Raw genomic sequence first — 18,815 nt, 5'->3', positions numbered from 1 at the left:
TTGTTTCAACTAATTATTTTTATAAATTTCTTCTGTCTTGGCAACTTGACTTGCGAATAGATTGCAGTTTCCTTGAACCTATTTATTAGTGGAATTTATTTGCTGAATAACTGATGTAAATAACTCGGTGAATAGAAAGTAATTATTCTTGGCCTTCACTTAGTTTCAAGACAAGCACCTGGCTGCAAGTAGATGATATGAGAAATTCGAGCTGCTGTGATTTGATGGGTAGGTCGCCTTCTTTCCCTGGCTAACTGAATATTGAATAATCTTTACACAACTTGCTGCTTCCAGGCAGGAGTCCTGTAGACTGCAACACAGCTATAGTGCCATACAGTGTGTACTGGAGCCGCCGTGCCATATGGGTAGCAGCAAGTGGCTCTGGTGCATCCTCCTCTACCCCCAGAGAAGGCTTCCCCTATGTGTGGGCTTCCCTGGCTGCCCCGAGCTCTGAAATGACAATTCTTGTCTTTGGGTGCCTCTGATTCTCCATTTTCTCTTTTCTCTCTCCCTCCAAAAGGCAGCTGAAGCGGGAGCTGCTGCATTCATTTCTTGTTAAGCTCATGGACACATCCCACCATTCCCCCTTGTCCTATCATTATCTACATGAGCAAAGAGTCCCTCTCCATCCTTTTTATAAGACCCCTTTAAGTATTGGTAGGCCGCAATGAGGTCTCCCCGGAGCCTTCTCTTCTCCAGACTAAACATCCCCAGCTCTTTCAGCCTTTCTTCATGGGAGAGGTGCTCCAGCCCTCTGATTATCTTTGTGGCCCTCCTCTGGATGTGTTCCAACAGGTCCACATCTTTCTTGCGCGGGGGACCCCGGACCTGGACGCAGCACTCCACGTGGGGCCTCACAAGGGCAGAGCAGAGGGGGACAATCCCCTCCCTCTCCCTGCTGGCCTGGGCCGCAAGCACACACTGCTGGCTCATGTCAAGCTTCTCATCTACCAGAACCCCCAAATCCCTTTCCGCAGGGCTGCTCCCAATAGGTTCTTCTCCCAGTCTGTACTCATGCTTGGGAATCACTGAGAGCATTTTCAAGGGCATGTTTCCTGTTTTCCCTGGCTGCCCAGCGGCAGGCCCGCAGCAGCGGCCTTGCGCAGTGTGGTGGTGCGACCTGAGCCAGGCTGAGCTGAGCCTCCCGCAAGGCGCCTGCCTGTCTTTCCGGCGAGCTACGGTTGATCACCTCTGGTGCCTTTCTCCAGACTTTGATTAAAATAAGCCTTCGAGAAGTTACCTGTAGGATTTCTGTGGCCATCTATAGTTACCCAGAACTACAGTGGCACCGCTTAGTTGGTTCCCTGCCAGGTGCTCTTTGTGCAGGCTTTTTGCCAAAGGAGGAGGTGGCCTGTGGCATGTGCTGTTCTGCACCCAAAAATCCCTCTAGCTGATGGCAAAAGGATCGGGGAGAACCCTTCCTTCCAGGCCTAAGTACATTTGGGCCAGTGCAACATCTTTAATCACAAAACCCATGCAGCTAGTGCTGGGCCAGGCCCTTTCCTCAGGTACTTCTCAGGCAATGGGCCTGTGATGGGCCGTGCACCTAGCATAGGCTCACTCCCCAGGAGGGGTGACAGAGAGAAGGGCTGGAGCCACTGCCCATGCTCCCCAAGTCATGTACTTTTGGAGGTCTGCATTACCACCCTGAAGCAGATCCAAAGATGTAACTATGAATCTCTCAGAGCAAGGAAGGAAAGAGGGGTTCTCCTGGTGAGGCCACATGGGGTTCTCTGTGCTCCAATAACAGCTCCTGGCACTGGGGACATCCCATTACCTGTCATTATTAATGAAATGGGTTCTCAAGTGAGCAGGCCGTGAGATCAAGTCCTGTGTTTATCAACAGACACAGGGTACCCCATGCTTGTTCACTATTTCCCCCATGTACTGCTGGTGAGGTTGTTTTGCATAATAAAATAAGTTCAAACCTTTTCCTCTGCTGTCCCAGATCTTGATGTGCTTTTTTTCAGTTCTGCCCTGCCGCTGAACTCGCAGGGACACAATCACCTTCAGGGTTAGGAAACATTCCCTTTTCTACAGATGCCAACTTGGTCATGCTCATGTGGAGACTAGGGAACCGAGCCAGTTGTTACCCCAAACAGTCCTTGGCCAGAGGCAGTTAGTTGCTCCATCTGGCTTGCTGGAAAGTGTACCCGTTCCTAAAAGGCAGTCATTTATTCTCCAGCGTGCTGTTATACGTTGAAATTGGCACCTGTTTGTGCTGATACCCAGGGCTGTGAGCAGGAAATTCAGGTCTTTATGTCCCTTTCAGCCCTTCTTGCTGTGGGAGCAGCAGTCTGGAAAGGGGCCGTGCTGGCATCGTGAGGTGTTAAGCTGGGATGGCTGAAGGAGTTAATCTGCTGCCTCACTGTAATATAATAGAAAGAAAAACATGCCTGTGGGGCTAGTCCATTTTACTATGTAGCTTCAGCTGGTAATTAAAAAGAAGCAGTTCAAAATTAAGCAGTAATATGAATAAAACCCCAAATTAAATATACCCAGGACAGGCTGGATTTTCAATGGGTGGATGCATAGCATATCATTAAACCAGTCTTTTAAAAAATAAAAAAAAAAAATCTCAGGCTGGCTGCCTAAAACCAGGAGCTCCCAAAGCTTTGCTCTGTCCCATGAGGGTGCCCCTTTCACTGTGGCTCCTGTGCCACCAGGGCACAAGCCGAGCCGTATGCCCTCCTGGGGCATGCTCCCACATTCTTTCTATTACAGTGGAGACAAAAAAGTAAAATTGAAACCCCAGATGGGCCCATAACAATCTTACTTGTGAGTCAAGAGCGCAAATGTGGTTTTAGGTTCTCGGGAAGGACTTCATGTGCCTCCTTTGAGAGCGGTGATCCCTGAGATGGGGACAATGTGCCCATTTAAGGTGGAGGAAAGTGATCATGGGCAATGCCCTTCGGGTCCCAAGTGCCTTTCCAGGCTTCTATTTCAGAAATGCAACCGCTGAGCAAAGTAGCAGGCTCAGCTGGGCAATCGATGTGACCTTCTGCGTGTCTAGACAGGCAGCTGGCTGCTCCCAGATAAAGCACTGCATCCAAGCACGGTGGTGATTTGGGGGTAACCGAAGGGGGAGCAGGGAGGCGAGAGGGAAGGAGCGATATGAGAAGAGGCACTGTCAGCCACAAGCTCCCCACCTGGCTGGTTTCCAAAAGATGGATGTTGTGTGTCTGAAGAAAGCTCACCCTCTGCTCACCTCATGTCTTACGTTCTTTCCCAAACTATCTGTTACTGGACACTTTCGGAGGTGTTGGACTTATCTGGGATGAGTGCTTTCATTTCAGTGACGCCGTGGCACCTCTCCTGGAGCACTGCTCCTGTCCACAAACCTGCTCATTGAACTTTTAGCTCCCACAAAATTCGGTAGTCATGGGGGTGGGATTTTGCTGACATTGAGGTAGCGTTTGGGTTTTTGAATACAGTGGTTTGCTAGGAAGTGGTGAGATACTCATAGGACAGGGATCACTGAGCGGAGCCTGGGGCCAAGGCAGGCTTGCAAGGTTGGTGGCACAGGAAGGGACAGAATGGGGACCAAGGGACACACAGGAGCCAGGCTGCAGCTCAGCCCAGGGCATCACCAAGTAGGCAGCAGGGCTCTGTCCGGTTTGTCCTGGGTGAGAATTTATTCTGTGCCTATGGGTTTCTTTTGGTCTGGAGGTGTTTGACAGTTATCATCAGGTATCGCACAGCCCAGCTCCTTTCTCCTCGTAGAGCTGGGTGCGTTCACATCAGGGGAGTGCCTGTTATCTCTCTAATGGTCTTTCTGATGCCTTTATTATCTGAAAATTGAATGAGCCTGTTTAAAATCAAACCTAATTACCAGCTACTCAGCCCTGGAAGAATCGCTATTCCTCTGGCATGGACTGGTGTCAAATGTGTAAAGAAGGGGAAGAAAACAATTTACATCATCAGGGCCACTGACTTGATTAAGAACTGATTTTTTTTTTTTTTTTAGGTTACTAGTAGGAGGGGGCATCAGTTTCATAGGCAGTGTTCTGTTGTCTCGGAGGCTAACAGATTTTTAAGTCCCGGAACTGAATAGTTTAGGTGAGTCCTGGTTAGAAGCCATTTTCTTCTGTGCCACTTTCGGTTCAGCTATAAACAAGAAAAAAAAAAAATTGTCTCCCTTTGAGAGTGCAGTCTCATGCCAGAGGTATGAATTGATTGTGCTGTTGATTTACATTCTTGCTTACAAGATCTAAGACTGCAGCCCAGAAGCCTAACCGGCAGCACTTGGACCTGCAAGTCCTCACTGCCGGGCAGTGAGGTGGCCACTGCCACTTGTTGCACTTCAACCAGGAAAACACTTGCTGAATCAGGCTGCTTGGAGTGTAACTCTTTCATTGCAAATATTTAGCCTTTTGGGTAGGTTCAGCCATCAAAATTCATCTACTGAACTCAGTACAACCTAGGGAATAAAATTTCTCATGTTAATCTGTGCAGGGTCAGGTCCTCAACCAGCAAATTTCTTAAACATAGACCTAAAACCTCGAGGCTTCCGGGATAAGTGGGATTTTAGTCACTTATTTACAAGCCTAACCAAAAAGGTCATATTTAAGAAATTAGATCTATGTAAGAGTACTGGATGCAAGTAAATCCCGCATACAAAATCCACAAAAGCAATACATTTAGACTGCAAATTTAATAGCTGTAATTCTATCCCTTTCAGTGTTTCAGTTTTGATTAAGTTGCAAATCCTTCCTTCTGTTATTTCTTAATCTATTTGCCTAAGCTTGAATTTGGGCATTGACCAAAGCGGAGAGTAATCCTGCCCAGTTACTGCTCCCTCCTGCCACCGATGGAGAAAAAGAACCAAATTGTTCTGTTGTCCCCAACATTTTGGGGATGTTTTGGCCTATTTAACGTGTGACATTTATAGTATATGTATTAGGAATGATAAATTGTTTCTCAAGTGCTATCAGGATGGAAATTAACTGAGCTGGGAGTGTTACTCCACTGTCTTTATTTGTTGTCTTAATTCCCTTGTACAAGGCAAGACCTGTATATAAGAGAACAAACTAGAGCTAACTGACCTGTATCTATCAGGTAACCCACAAAAACCCCGCACAGCTGCTCTCAAGGCTACAAGTAAATTACATACACGCTCAAGCTCTGATGAAGCCAGAAACTTAGTGCAGAAGCAGTAGTATAGTACTGTCAGCCCAGGGAATGAATGAGAGCTGCTGTCAACCAGGAGAATCCTTCCTGGTCTATGGCAATGGCGTGTTGAAGTCTTGGTGTTGAAGGAGCAGGGGACCCATGCACATTGCACTGTTTTCTGTCAAGGAACTGTTTCAGAGTTTGTTGTTGTTTTGTTTTATGCCTCGATTCAATGAAACACTAAGAAAATAATAAAAAAAAAATGGCTTTAGCACTTCAAAGTTCATCATGGGAAGTTTGTGTAAAGAGAAAGGTCAAGAGGTTGAAGCTAGTGCTAAGCTCCTGGAAGTCAACTTAAATACTTCCTCGGGACCTTTGGGTGTGCAGGGCTGAAAGCTGGAGCTCTTATCTCCCCGTAGCATTCCCAGCACCAAGAAAATCAGTCATGGTCTCAGGGCTGTGAGCTATTAGCATGAATGCTCTTCACCAGGTCATGCCTGCGTGTCAGCATTACTAACCTGGTAGGATCTGCCATTGTTAGGGGTTTCTCCAGGCACCTTGGTCAGATTCAAACTGTTTTATTAAACTGGTTAATTGGTAGTTTGAAAGGGAGAGAAAAAAGCAGGGTCCTTAGGTCTCCTTGGTCAGTGCCAAGCCGCAGACTGTTAACTACTCCTGCCTTTCAGAAGCAATAACTGTGGGTTTGGGGAACATATGGAACCAACTAGCCGAAAGGCTTTTATGAGGAGCTTTAACAGGGGGCACGGTTTTGTGAGCAGAAATTCCAGTGGATGAGTTAATAGTTTCACTTTCCTTAGCTGTCCCTTTATAGGAACAACAACAACAAAGTCAGGCGCGTTCCTCCAGTGGCCCCGGCTGTACAATGTGCCGATGCATCCAGGATTTCTCTTGGACACTGAGAGAGTCCTTTATAGCTCCTCCAGGACCTGTTTTTTTAGAGCTATTTCCTGATGCTGACCTCATTAGGTGAGTTTCACAGCTCACTAATTCCTAGCAACAGTGCAAAAGATTCAAGGAAAGGGGAAACCCGTCTTCTGGAAACCAATGGAACTGAACAGATTTGGGCAAACACTTTTATTGCTTTTCATTAATCTGGAAAATCAGGGACTTGGTTTTTTCTTTCTTTTCTTTTTTTTTTCCCTTTTCTCCAGGCCATTATTTTGAACTGAAACAGTATATTTGATTTTCTATTTGAGTATAGAGAATGACAACAACAGAACAAGAATCTCAGAAGAGCAGTATAGCTCAATACTTATGTTGTGGTTTGTTTTGAACCGAGCAGGAGAATGGGCACTTCTTTTCTTGAGTGGCAGTGTGGGTTCTGACGGGATATAGTCACCCAAACGCTTCCAGTAATGCTTACTTAGTATTTGCTTTGTGGTGGCACTTGTCCAAAAGAGAGAGCAAAAGAAAACAATAGTTCCCTGCCCAAGAGATGACATCATAGCATGAAACTTAAGTACTTGTTTTTGTGGTATTGTTATTAATCATGGTTCTATGCAGGGGTCATCCTGTAACTCCAGCTACTGGAGTCATGTGAATGCAGTGTTTATGGTTCAGCCTTCGTAAGTTTAGGAATGGAAAGTGATTTCTCCATCACATAACAATGAAATTTATCTGCACACCAGAGTCTGGTGCAAGAGTTTTCTCAGGGTTTCCTTTCCGTCTCAAGTCTTTTCAATAGCAATTGCACCGGAAGAACACAGATCCTTTTCAGTTTAACGCAAATTTTATTTCTTCTGTTGTAACATCTGAATTTGTTTTCTATTTTATTAGCAAAATAGTTCATAAGAATATTTGGGACCACTCAAGTATGTTACTGAAGTATGGTAACAAGGCTTCCTTGTCTTACTTTAAGACGGCCTCTGAGATACCATTGTGGCACCATTTGGGACTGTAGTCAGACAAACCGAAGAGGTGGCCTGAGGAACCTTTCCACTTGGTTAAAAGTCCATAGTATTGCCTCGTAAACAAGGTGATGGGCACAGAGTTGAGCAGTCGTTAGAACTGGGGTAACTATAAATTTTAACAAAATAAACTGAAGTGTCCAAGATCAGTGGGGCCAAGGACCAAAGGTTAAGGCAGTGTGGCAGCACAGGTACTCTTGGGTAGTGGGGAGAACAGATGGCATGAATATAAGAAATGGAGCAGCCTTGTTCACCAAGAAATTAAACCTGAGGACCCTGCCAATCTCCCCCTTCCTGGGCGTACCTTGATTGCAGGTCACCCATAATGCAAGAGCTCTCGCCTTGTTGCAGGTCTGCCTCTGACCTTGCCAGGGACGAGCTGGTCTGGTACAGACCCCTTATCCATGAGATGGCAATAGGCTATGCAAAAGTGCTGCTAAAAAGACTGCCCAGTGGTTCGTGGGGCTGGTGGTACCTGCTTTCTTCAGCAGTAAAGCTGGACCCATGGGTTTGCCATAAGGGCCGAGCTGGTGTCTCCAAACATGCTCATAAAATCTGTGTGTTGAATGCTTCTTTCCAGAGAATGACACCAATTGGGTGAAAAGGCTTCCTCCTGGCAGGGTGAAAACCCCCTCCTGTTGTCCGTGTTTGATCGCTTGCAATTCAGGGCCAGAGACAGCTGCGCAAAAATGGCTTTCAAAGCACGCAGATGTGAGGTTCATAAATTGCGTGAATAAAAATGCACTTTCCCAGAGCCAAACCCTTAACTTCCCATCACTTCCCAGAACAAATACTGTCTGCTGTATTTATTAGGTGGGACTGTGTATGGGCAGTCGCTCTAAGTGTGTTTATTTTGAAGTCATCAGTTGTTCGGTAATCTCAGGCACCTCTGGGAGATTTAACTCAGATAGAGGTTTAGGCTGGAGGTCGTGGGGTCACTGATATTAAGATAGGGAGAAGGAAAGGAAGCAGCATTGTTTTTGTGGCATTATCTGAACAGTAAGGAAAAATAAATGCAGCTTTTAAGATGGCTTTAACCAGACTCTGGGGGAAATAGCCTACAAATCCAGCAGGCAAGTGACTGCTACAAGACCCTGCATCTCTTCAAGTGTGTTTTGGGCCACCCAACCAAAACCCATGGTGATTACAGCGTGATTAAGCAAGACTTCTATAGTAATCTGCTTAGGTGGCTGAAATTTTGCTTTAGCGTATGCAAGAGCTTCAGTTTCTACTTTCAGCTCCCATCCTAGAATAAAATCTCTCGAGCTGCTTTTTGGGCAGTTGCTTGAACCCAGAGATTAGCTTCCCTGCGGTGTCAGCAGAGTGCCAGAGCTCAGCTGGCCACCAGCACTTCGAGGTCCCATTGCAACACGGGGGCAGTGAGCAAGAACACGAATGTCCTGACACGGGCACTGCCACTAGTGAACTCTGGGGTCCATCTCCTGTGGCAAGCTCTGAATAACTCCTTCTCTCTCATGGTGGTGTCTTTGGTGTCTTATATGAAGTGAACTCACACTGAGGCCTTTTCTGCAACCAGACGCTTATTTTCAAGGAACATGCAGGCAATTTTCTTTAAGACCTCTAACCCTCTGCAAATATGACTGAAATCAGCTAATAGGTTCCAAATTTATTAGGAGGAAACAAAGAGACAGAGGCAGAGCATGAACACAGAGCACTGGTTTCCTCAGGAAGCCAGAGTAACCCCCCCCAAAAAAGGCATTTGGAATAAAGGAAGGATTTGTTTATCATCTCCTTAATATTTTACCATAAAACACTCTGACTTATGCTCAGGGTTCTTCTGGTTGTTTGTATATATATGTGTGTGTGTGTACACATTTTTGTATATAAAAATCCAACAACATCCATTGTTTAAAAAATCAAAAATGAGAAGGATTTTACTAAAAGCATTTTGGGAAAACCTCTACTCTCGGTTTTCCTGTCAAAGTTTTTCTAAGCTTTTATTTTTATTAGTCAAAATGTTTAGAATCCCCAGGAAATCCTGGGATGAACCGTTTCCTCTTTGAGCTGTAGCCCTTAGGGGAAAAAGAGAAAGCTCAGAGCCTTTCAAAGCTTAGAAATTTTTAAGCTGTGTTTTTTTGCAGATTTTTTAAATTACAGGAAAACTAAGTTAGGTAGATGCTTAACTTTAGGCGATGGTCCTGGGAAAGTTAGATCTCTTTGTAGAAAAGCCTGAAGAGACCCTTAGATCTGAACAAGGAAATCTCTTAGGCTTGGATCTTAAGAGGGAACCAATTGCAGAACTGGGGTATAACAGGTTCAGTTGAAAGACCATCTTTATATTTTTAAAAAGTAAATTAAAAAAAACATTTGCTTTCCCTCAAGCAGAATTTGTGTGTGTTAGTTAACATCTAACGGCTTCCTATTAAGAGGCTGTTAATGCCCTGGAGATACTTTTATTTTCTCATTCCTTAAAAAAAAAAAAAAAAAAAGTAAGAAAAGAAAATCTCAGTTCATATTTGTTATATACCTGAGGTTTTTCAGAAGTAAATCCAATTGACAGCGTTACAATTCAATATATATGTTCATTTAGCAAAAGGGTAGGTGAAGGGGGAAAGACTAAGGAAGGGAGACTAATAGTGAATTTCCTAAAGTTTCTGGTATTAAAAGTATTAAGAAATTCCCCTGCTACAACAGGGACTTTTTAAGTTTTTAAGATTATGATTTATTTTTTTATTTTTTTTAAATCTTCCAGCTTTATTTGGGCTTTGGATTTGAGCTAGCTGTCAGGAAACAGAGGCAATAGAAGCTTCCTACTTCTGGGACTTTTTCATTCCAATGTCTCTCACGTAGCCAAGTTATGTGCAGAGAGTGCCTAAATGTCCTCAGACCACTTGGCCATGAGTTCCAAGCAGTGTATGTATTGTGAAATTAGACTTTATGAAGAATATCAAGGATCCTATAATAAGGACTTCTATTAGAGAAGGATGGAATTCCCTTCCAGTTGGGAATACCTAAAGATCATTCCTTACTGCTGCGTGCCAGGATGGGTCAACAGACTTCAGGCACATACGAGTTTTTAAAAGTTTAGCCTTTAAGGCTTTGCTTCTTTGATACTTGATATCTTTAACTCCTCTCCTGTTTTTATTGTTTGCATTTCTACAGGTGCTGTTTGCTCTAAACCAAACTCTGCTCCAACATGAAAGTCTCCGAGCAGGTAGTTTGCAGGCCCCGTATACCACTGAAGATCTCATCAAGCATTATAATTGTGGAGACCTGAATGCCGTCATATTCAATCACGACACTTCTCAGGTAAGCAAAATTGTTGTGGATGGGCCAGCTAACTGAGAATAAATCAGTTGTTTTAATAGCAATGGTATTTTCCCTTAAAAGGCAGGAAGAGTTCTCCTACCAAAGCCCCTGATCTAAAATTTCTGCACTGGATACAGTGACCTCTGTTCGTTAAAATGCTTGGCATCTGTTTCTGCCAGATAAACGCATACATAGCTCCCCTCTTACAGGTATCATATGACAACAAAGTGTTTAATTCAGCTGATGAATAGAGGTACAGAGAGGTTAAGAGCCTGGCATAAGGCCTGTCAGGTGCCTATAGCACAGCAAAAAGTAAAACTCCGGTCACAGGGTCATCACTTTATACCCCATCTCCTCTTTTCCCTGTTCCTTTTGATGCCTTGTGTTTTCTTCTCTACATTTGCCTGGTGAGAGGCTGGGGTTTCCTTGGTATTGCTCTGGCTCTGGGGAAGTGACTGCCTGGAAAACTTTCCTAGGAATGTGCCTGAAAAAAAGTTAATTATGGATGTTTGTGGGGCTGTTGAATGTGGTCCCCTCATTAAGGGGGGAAAAAAAAGCTTTGTAATATTTGAGCTTATATTTGGAGAGGAAGTGAACCTTATGTAAATACTCTATAAAGTAAATAACTTCTCAAACATGTCATAATTCAATAATTTTGTATGTGTCTCAGGCAGCCCTTCAGTCTCTGTTTATCTTAGTTATCCAGTGCTATTAAAGACTCTCAATGGAGCAGAAATCTGCTTTCAGACTAGTCTGATAGTTCATGGCAAACTCTGGGATTCTCTTTTAATGCTTAGATTCCTCTTTCTTCCTTCCCATTAATTCTATGAAAACTTGGTCTTTGATTGTCTTCTAGTTCTTTTTTTTGATAAATGTCCCGAGGTTCCTGTCTCAGGTGCAACAACTTGCTTAAAGGGGACCTGTATAACCTTTGGCAGTATTGTATACGTTTTGCCAATGAAAATCTACTAAATTATGATAGTGGTTTACCATTAGGAAATGGAAATCAAGGATAATTATGTGACCTCAGGAGAGAACTAAGACAGTGTGAGCTCAGTCTGTCAATCTAGGTGGAGGCCTCTGAGACTTCCTACCTTGCCATTGTTATCTTGAGTTGCACAGGGCTCTGTGAGCCACTTTTTGCTCAGAGAAACAGCTGAGAAAGTGAGGATGGCCCCATCTGCCTGTAAGACAGCCACCCTCCACAATGTGGATGCTTTCATAGTGGTCTTGTATGCCCCTCTTAGAAGTTCTAAGCAGAAGTGTAAAAGACATCCATTGCAGCTTTTCCATGTCATCTATCACAGAACTAACCTGCCCCTCAATGGGCAGAAAGAGATCAGCTTGGACAATCAGAGGTCCTTAAATTCTAGACAAATGGTCATATCTCCTCTTTTTCCCTAACCCGTTACTATTTTCAAATAGTAGAAAGAGTGGTTGATGGTAATGAATGGGATCAAATCTCTTTGCTCTCGCAGTGAATCCAGTCCTAGAGAGTGAAGCATTGTTTTAGCATGCCTAAGTAGGACATGGCAGTGTGGTTAACCTGGCAGTACTAAAGGAGAAGTCTGTGTAGCACCAAAGCTGCCAGAGCTATTCTTTCTGGGCAGCCCTGAAAAGAAAAGGGAGGAACCAACTCAGGTAAAAATATGTCTGTAAAGACGTGATGTGTGAGTTGAAAAAGTTAGAGAGCTCAGGACTTTAGAAGATCCTGGAGAAGACAACTAACAATTCCTGTAATGTGAAGGCAAGCACATGAGATAAACACATCATGATTTTGAAGAAATAACTCTTGCAAGATGTGCTAATATATTTGCCATGGATGCAAAGAAAGAAATACTAGTCATGAAATCACGAAGACAGTCCTGACATCTGGATATCTTGTGTCATCTTTTCGTGGCTATCAAACAATGTAATTTTGCCAGCGTTTTTTCTCAGCCTGCGTCCCTGAGACAAGTTATGCCCTTTCACACTGACTGCATTGACTCACAGACATCTGTGATTTGTTGACACAATGTCCTATAACAGACCTGTGTTTTAGACTTGAGAGGCAAAGAACGCTGTAAAAACTTTTTTATCCCTGCAAATTCTTGGATCAAATGTGAGTTTAAAAACAGTGTTAAAGGAAGAAGAAAGAATACATAACCAATGAGAGTTCAAGCAGTGGTGTTAGTCATGGTCCCAGAGTACACACAGTTGATAGAGATTATAACACTTACAGGCCATGGAAAATTAAAATCCCTGTATATATTACTAGTCCCTGAAGAACTCTAAATGTTGTGGAGTATTTTCATCTCATGGGTTGTTGTTTTTAATTTGGTTAAAGAGGTTTTTTGTTTGGTAGTGTTTTTATAAACCAGCTTTATACCATTTATTTTTAATTGCATGCAGAACAAAACAGAAAATTAAAACCTAAAACAACTCTCTATTCAGGTCAACTTTTGCCAGTGGTAATTCCAAAGTTTACTCTATCTGTTTTTTGCAAGGATGATCTCCCTGCCACAAAGTTTTTGCCATTCAGTTATCAAATTTGATTAGCCTGGCTTAAATATTACATATGAAGCATTCCCCATGGGATCTTTCTTTTCAGCCATTAAGTCTAAGCACAGGGATATATCACGTGCCGAGAGTTTATTGCAGTCCTCATCAGGTGACAAAAATGGTAGGCCTGCAAGTGCACAGTGAAACAGTGCACTTGCACAAGAACAGTGAAAAAATAAATAAACTTTGAATATCCCAAGTTGGATGCATCAATCGCTTGAACTTCTGGGATTGGTATGGGTGCCTGACCTGGAGACAAGAGCATCAAAGTGCTTTTGGAAGGGATGCCCAAAGCACTTCGGAGGTCTGGCAAGTTCTTGCACCCGGTACCATTAACGCAACTTTGAAATACCACATAAAAACAAACAAAAGATCAGAAAAAGAGGAGTGTTCATGAGACTCAACGCTTACTTGAATGGTGAGGTCAGAAATTCAGCTCCATACCATGGGACTGTGCAGACCTGCAGAAGGCTGTGACTGTCACTCTTTGAGGGTTCGTTTGAGGGCTGTTTGTAAGGTTACTAGTGCCTGCTGGTTGCCTGAAGGTTAGTGGGAGCTGCAGAACAAAGGTCAGTCTGTCCTTCAGTTCCCTCAGTTCAAAGCCGCTATTTTCGGTAACTAACGTGCTGGAAAGTAGGTGGGAAAATCCAGCATCACCCCGGGGACAGTGGGACAGAGAAGAGGAGTATTCGTGTAGTAACTTGCTAAGTTCCTCTAGCATCAATCTTGTGAGACAGAGCATCTTCGGTAGCTGTCTGCAAGATGCTAGATGCCTTTACAGCAAAACTCATCTTGGAGCAGAAAGAAGGAATAGAAATAATAATACTAATATCATTGATCTTCTGTGTTATGGATGACTTTCCTGAGCCTCTTCAGCCTTGCTGAGGGAGTTTGGGAGATCTGTGGTTCCTCAGCGTTGGTCTCATCAGCTTCTGTGGCATCTGGGAGGAGAGAGTAGCCTCTGTGCCTAGGCAGAGTGCTCTGGGGAGGAAAAGTACAGGAACGGGGCGTTTCCTAGACCGAAGCAGGAGTTCAGCCACCGGGTCAGAGGACAGCTCCTTTGGCACCTGGGGAAGGGGATGGGGACCGGGACAGGGACAGGGATGGGGACAAGGACAAAGATAAGGACACGACCGCCCCAGGGAGCTGCTCCCTGCCTTGGGGCTGGGGAGCCAGGCTTAGCCGGGGCGAGGTGTCTGAAATGGGATGTGGGAGCAGGCCCCCAAATCCCTGAAGTTTTCCAGAGAAATCAGCACTGATGAGCACTAAAGAAACTCTTCTCAGTTTTAGTGTTGTTTTTTTTTTTAATATTTTTTTATTTTAATTAAGAACAGTGAAAGTGGGAAACACCTCTGCTTTTCTGTGGTTATATTACATTCCTCATTCCTTTCTCTTTTTCTCTGTCTCTGTTCCTTTTTTTTTTTTAATTTTGTTTCCAACCACCATTTTTCTGAACATATAAATCCTTATTCAAACTTAATAAAATTTTAAGAGGCTGAGCTTATTCAGTTAGACTGTGACCCAAAAGTGGAGTAGGAAACATCTCTCCTGCTTGTTCAGCCTTCTGCAAACTCTTGGTTCTCTTGTGACTTCTTCAATCAAGAGACTTACGCTGGAGTTTCTGGGCAAAACGTCAACATGATACTGAAGAGAAAATATTCTAAGTTAAAGATAGGATAGGTTTATCGTGATAGGATAGGGCTATCTTGTACCCATTAATTCTGTGATCAATTTTGAGATGTTCAGTTGTTTAAGGACAGTTCTGTAAAGCAGCTTCATCTTTGCCAGTATGGATTTGCCGGTTCTATGTTTCCTTGTATTCTTTTTTATGCTTTATAAAGAGGGGATTACGGGGATATTTTTCCTTTAACCCTTTGCAAAGACTATATGTGTGATCTCCAGCTATAGTTTTTCCTCTGCTGTCCTCGGCCATTCTTCTGACCTAAGGAAGGCTCCTGTCCAGGACAGGGTAGTTTCTCCTCTCTCATTGCTGATCTGGCATACCAGATGCATGTCGCTACACTGCTTTTATTATAGACTCTTTTCTTCAAGCCAGGTCCCACTGCTTGCATACTTGTTATTTGCCTGTCCTGTTCAGGGTTATCAATATAATGCAAGGGTTATACCTGCCATTTATAAAGCATCTTTCATCCAGAGACCTCTTGTGTTTTGTGTCTCTTTTAGAGAATATTGAAATAATTTAGAGAATATTGAAGTAATTGAGTGTATTTCCGTATGAAAATGAACAAATCAAGCTAGACCAGTGAATAATGCAGTTTATATGCTTTCTGTTCACCTGAGTGTAACAATCTTCATGTTGCCAGGAGAGGTTGTGTTATTGCTTCATCCTACACAGAAAGGCAGGCTATGCAATGAAGTTGCTTGGTGACCACCCTGGCCTTGCAGGTATGTCTCAACCCCTTTTGGGTGCTGAGGGCTCATTGTGACTCCTTCTTAAAGCTCTGCCCATGATAAACAACTGAGCTTTTTGTATAACTTGCTGGAATTATGTCACCTGTATCTTGAATTGGTTCTGCAGTTCAAAAGGCCATGGATTCATGCAGAAATACATTGTTTGGGTAGTGGACATTGCCTTTTGAAAAGCATGTGGTGATCCTGATATTAGAGATCCATACACTAACAGCATGTCTGTACTCAACCTCCCTAAACCACAGAAAACATTTAGTTCATCACTTCACAATATACTTGCTGTTCATGAACAGGTTGTGTTATATACCCCTTTAAAAATGTTATTCTGCATTTAAACCTGTCCTTTAAGATTTAAGAGTCCTGATAATTCTAATTATATCATTAATTTGCCCCATTCTCATTTTGGATAAAATATGACTGGATTTTTGGCTCACTCCTCAAATCAATGAAAGCTATCTGTGGAATGCCCCAGCTTCAATAAATTCAGAAACACACAGCTGAAACCATTAGGTAGAGTGTTGAATGATAAGCAGACCTAATTTGTCCAAGGAATGGAGTTTTATCTATGGGAAAGGAAGATAAATCCTTAAACCAAAGGCACAGCTATTGTAACACAACACTTTGGAAGCATCTTATCATTCTCAGCTGTAACAAAGTGCAGACGAACTGGCACAGCTTCTCGTCCTTCCAGGGAAAGTGATTATAGGCTTTTCAGCAAAGCAAGTGCAAGGTTGTCCCAGGCACCAAGTGAGCTGGTCCCAAGAGTTTCTGGGTCCAGGTTGAGGGGTCGGTAACACTTCCACAAGCATAGGTTGCTGGTGAAACTGATGGCAGTCCCAACGTTGCTTGGGTGTTTGGTGACATGCATTCAGATCTGCTTGTGTTCCAAGAGCAAGCGGTGGATGTCTCCCGCCTTCTCTTCTCTTGGCTGTAGTACAGGATGCTCCTGGAGAGATGTTGCTTTCCCATAGTTCAGAAGAGCTCCTGATCAGCTGTGATGGGGTCATTCGTTCTTTCCACTTGCACCTGAGTCACAGCTTCGTGTCTTGGTGTATTGTGAGCATTTGGAAGTAAAAAAGCAGTAAAAAAGGGCGGCCAACATCTTCAGAGTCTAATTTTCATATTATGTCAGAACAGGATTTCAGATTGGAGCAATATTGTATTTTGGCTTATGTATTTTAGAAAATTGGTTACAGATCCAGATTGTGAAAGTCTACTTGTTGATGACAGTGCTGGGGAAAACACTGCAGAGATTATTTTTTTGTGAATAATCTGGAACATTCCCAGATAATTTCCACGCTACAGGTTTTGAAAATAGGTTCTTGCTTGGAAATTTTCATTGTGTGCTTGCATTTAGCGTTGTCTAACTTGGAAGTTCCTTCTTTCCTCTTTTCTGTTTCCATGGAAAAGGCAATGGGAGAGTGAGAGAAAGCAGGAGAAAAATTGGAACAAGACATTTAAAGGCAAAGATTTTTCTTTCAGAGACTGCTGTGTTACTAGAAAAGAAACATTTGCTTACAGAAAAGGGCTGATTTACATTAAAAACATTTAAGGATTGTTGACTACCTGTATTTCTTAGTAAGGGAATAAACTATAAAAGAGCATGAAACTGACTGGGAAAAACATTTGGAGTTGAAGGTGGTAGCATGCTGCTTTCTGTGCACTGCTGTATGTTTGCTGTAAAGCATTTACTGTCCCTTCTTTTAAAAGAGCTGGTTTATGAAGTGTTTCTTGGAAAGACTTCTTCAAGAGAAATGAGAAAGACTTGTTGGTTTTTGAAACAATATTTTGTGAGTTGAATATACAAAATGTTTCTTCCCTCTTTGTGTTTTATCCAGAGGATGTGTTTGTCACCTCATTAAGACAGGGAGGGAAAAATTGGGGGGTCAATTTGGTTGTCCCGGCTGACTTAGCAGGATTAGTATCCAGACATTATCTGAAAAGTTGTTGTTCTTGGGTACTCCTTGACAGAGCTTTTCCTGGTCCAACACTTACTGTGCAAGAGTGAATAGTGAGCCCAGTAGATCAGGTTCTCCAGTGTAAACTGGTTTTGCTCCCTGATAGTGACTTCAGACCCGGAGCTTCTTTTCTCGAGGGGAGATGATTGCTGATAAGCCCAAAGTCAAGCCATGTACAGTTCTAACCGCTTAGTGGTAAAACAGTTTCAAGGATTTGTCTCTATTTAACTGATCGCACCTAAATTATTCCTTACTTTTTTCCTGATTGGTCCCGATTCCATTCTGAATTGCTTTCTTGGCAATCTTCTGCACCTTTATGTCCTATTCTAGACCTCCTAAACAATCCCAAACTCCCAATCTCACGCTGGTTCAAAAGTCATCATCTTGCCTCTGGTCCAGCTGCTGTTGCGTTATCAACGAGCGTTTCCCTTTTTGTTCCTTGCTAAGATGTGTGAAATTTTGCAAACTGTATCTTTTGGGTCATGCATCCCATGGGTTAAAATCAGGTTGCAAACTTCACGTAAGCATTCAGGCTTTCCCTAGCACCCTACCAAATGTGTATGGGAAGAAACTCATGGCAGAGCCCTGACAATATATGTTCAAGATGAGCAAACCCGAGTTTGTGCCCACTGCTGGCCAGCTGATCTCCCACTGTATAACAGAAGACAAAATGAAAAATACCTTTGGCAAAAGAACTGCAATGCCTTAATAAACCAACCCCCAAAACAAACCTTCTGGACCCATTTTTTTCACTTTATTGCCCTGCTTTGCCTTTTGATCAGTACCTTTCCTTGGGTGTCATGGCAATATAATAGGTGATGGTTTTAGTGTCAGAATAGAAAAAAAAAAATCTTTGTCAAAGGAAACAAAGCATTTGGAAGGGAAATAGAAAAACTTGAACTTTTCCATATGTTTGCAAGCTCATGAAAGCTGGCCTCAAAAAAATCCCGATGTTAAACGGGTTTTACGTGGGGCAGGAGTTATCAGTCGGTAGTTAAGATTTACCCTCCCCGCTGAAACCCAAACCTTTATTTGCATACACTGCAGGCTTGTCATCCTTATTCAATTAATGAGCAGGTCCCTGTAATCTGGTCCTAAATATACACTGCATAGCTGGGTTAAGCTCGCAGAAAGGGGGCCGGGATCATTGTTCTGGCTGTTTTGTTAAGACTTCTTTAATCAAAACATTCGTTCAGATAGAGGGGCCGGCTGCATATTTTGGCATCGCTACCAAGGGGAGCAGGGACAGGCTTGGGGTGGGGAAGGAGGCTTTGGGGGAGGGGTTGGTGTAGTTTTTTTTTTTTCCCCAAGTGCTTGGAAAGCAACTATTTAGCTGGTGTGGAAAAACAAATAGAAAACATACATGGAGGTCATGACTTTGGAGGGATTTGCTGAAAGTCCTTTTTTAGCAGGGATAAAAGTATCACCCCCCAAGCTGCTTGTGAGGTGCACAACCCATCCCTGTGGCCTTTCTCCTTTTTTTTTGCCTTTTTTTTTCCTTTTTCCCTTTTTTCATTTTTTCCTTTATTCCTTCTTTTTCTACAGTCTACAGACAGGCCAGCAGTGGCTTCTGAAG

The 18,815-nt window shown here is 43.2% G+C and overlaps 1 protein-coding gene across 8 annotated transcripts in view; it reads left to right on the top strand.

Annotated features, from left to right (window-relative positions):
• The window catches only part of TRABD2B (TraB domain containing 2B), a 286,541-nt gene that overhangs the window by 148,811 nt on the left and 118,915 nt on the right, over positions 1-18,815 (top strand). For all 8 annotated transcript variants that reach the window (XM_083845611.1, XM_083845610.1, XM_083845612.1 and 5 more), the window contains exon 3: positions 10,164-10,310. In XM_083845611.1, the coding sequence (XP_083701737.1) occupies positions 10,164-10,310 (147 nt within the window). The remainder of the gene's footprint in view (positions 1-10,163; positions 10,311-18,815) is intronic.

The sequence above is a fragment of the Anser anser genome, assembly GCF_964211835.1.
Source record: "Anser anser genome assembly, chromosome: 8".
Taxonomy (NCBI): domain Eukaryota; kingdom Metazoa; phylum Chordata; class Aves; order Anseriformes; family Anatidae; genus Anser; species Anser anser.
This window is presented reverse-complemented; position numbering and strand designations above follow the sequence as displayed.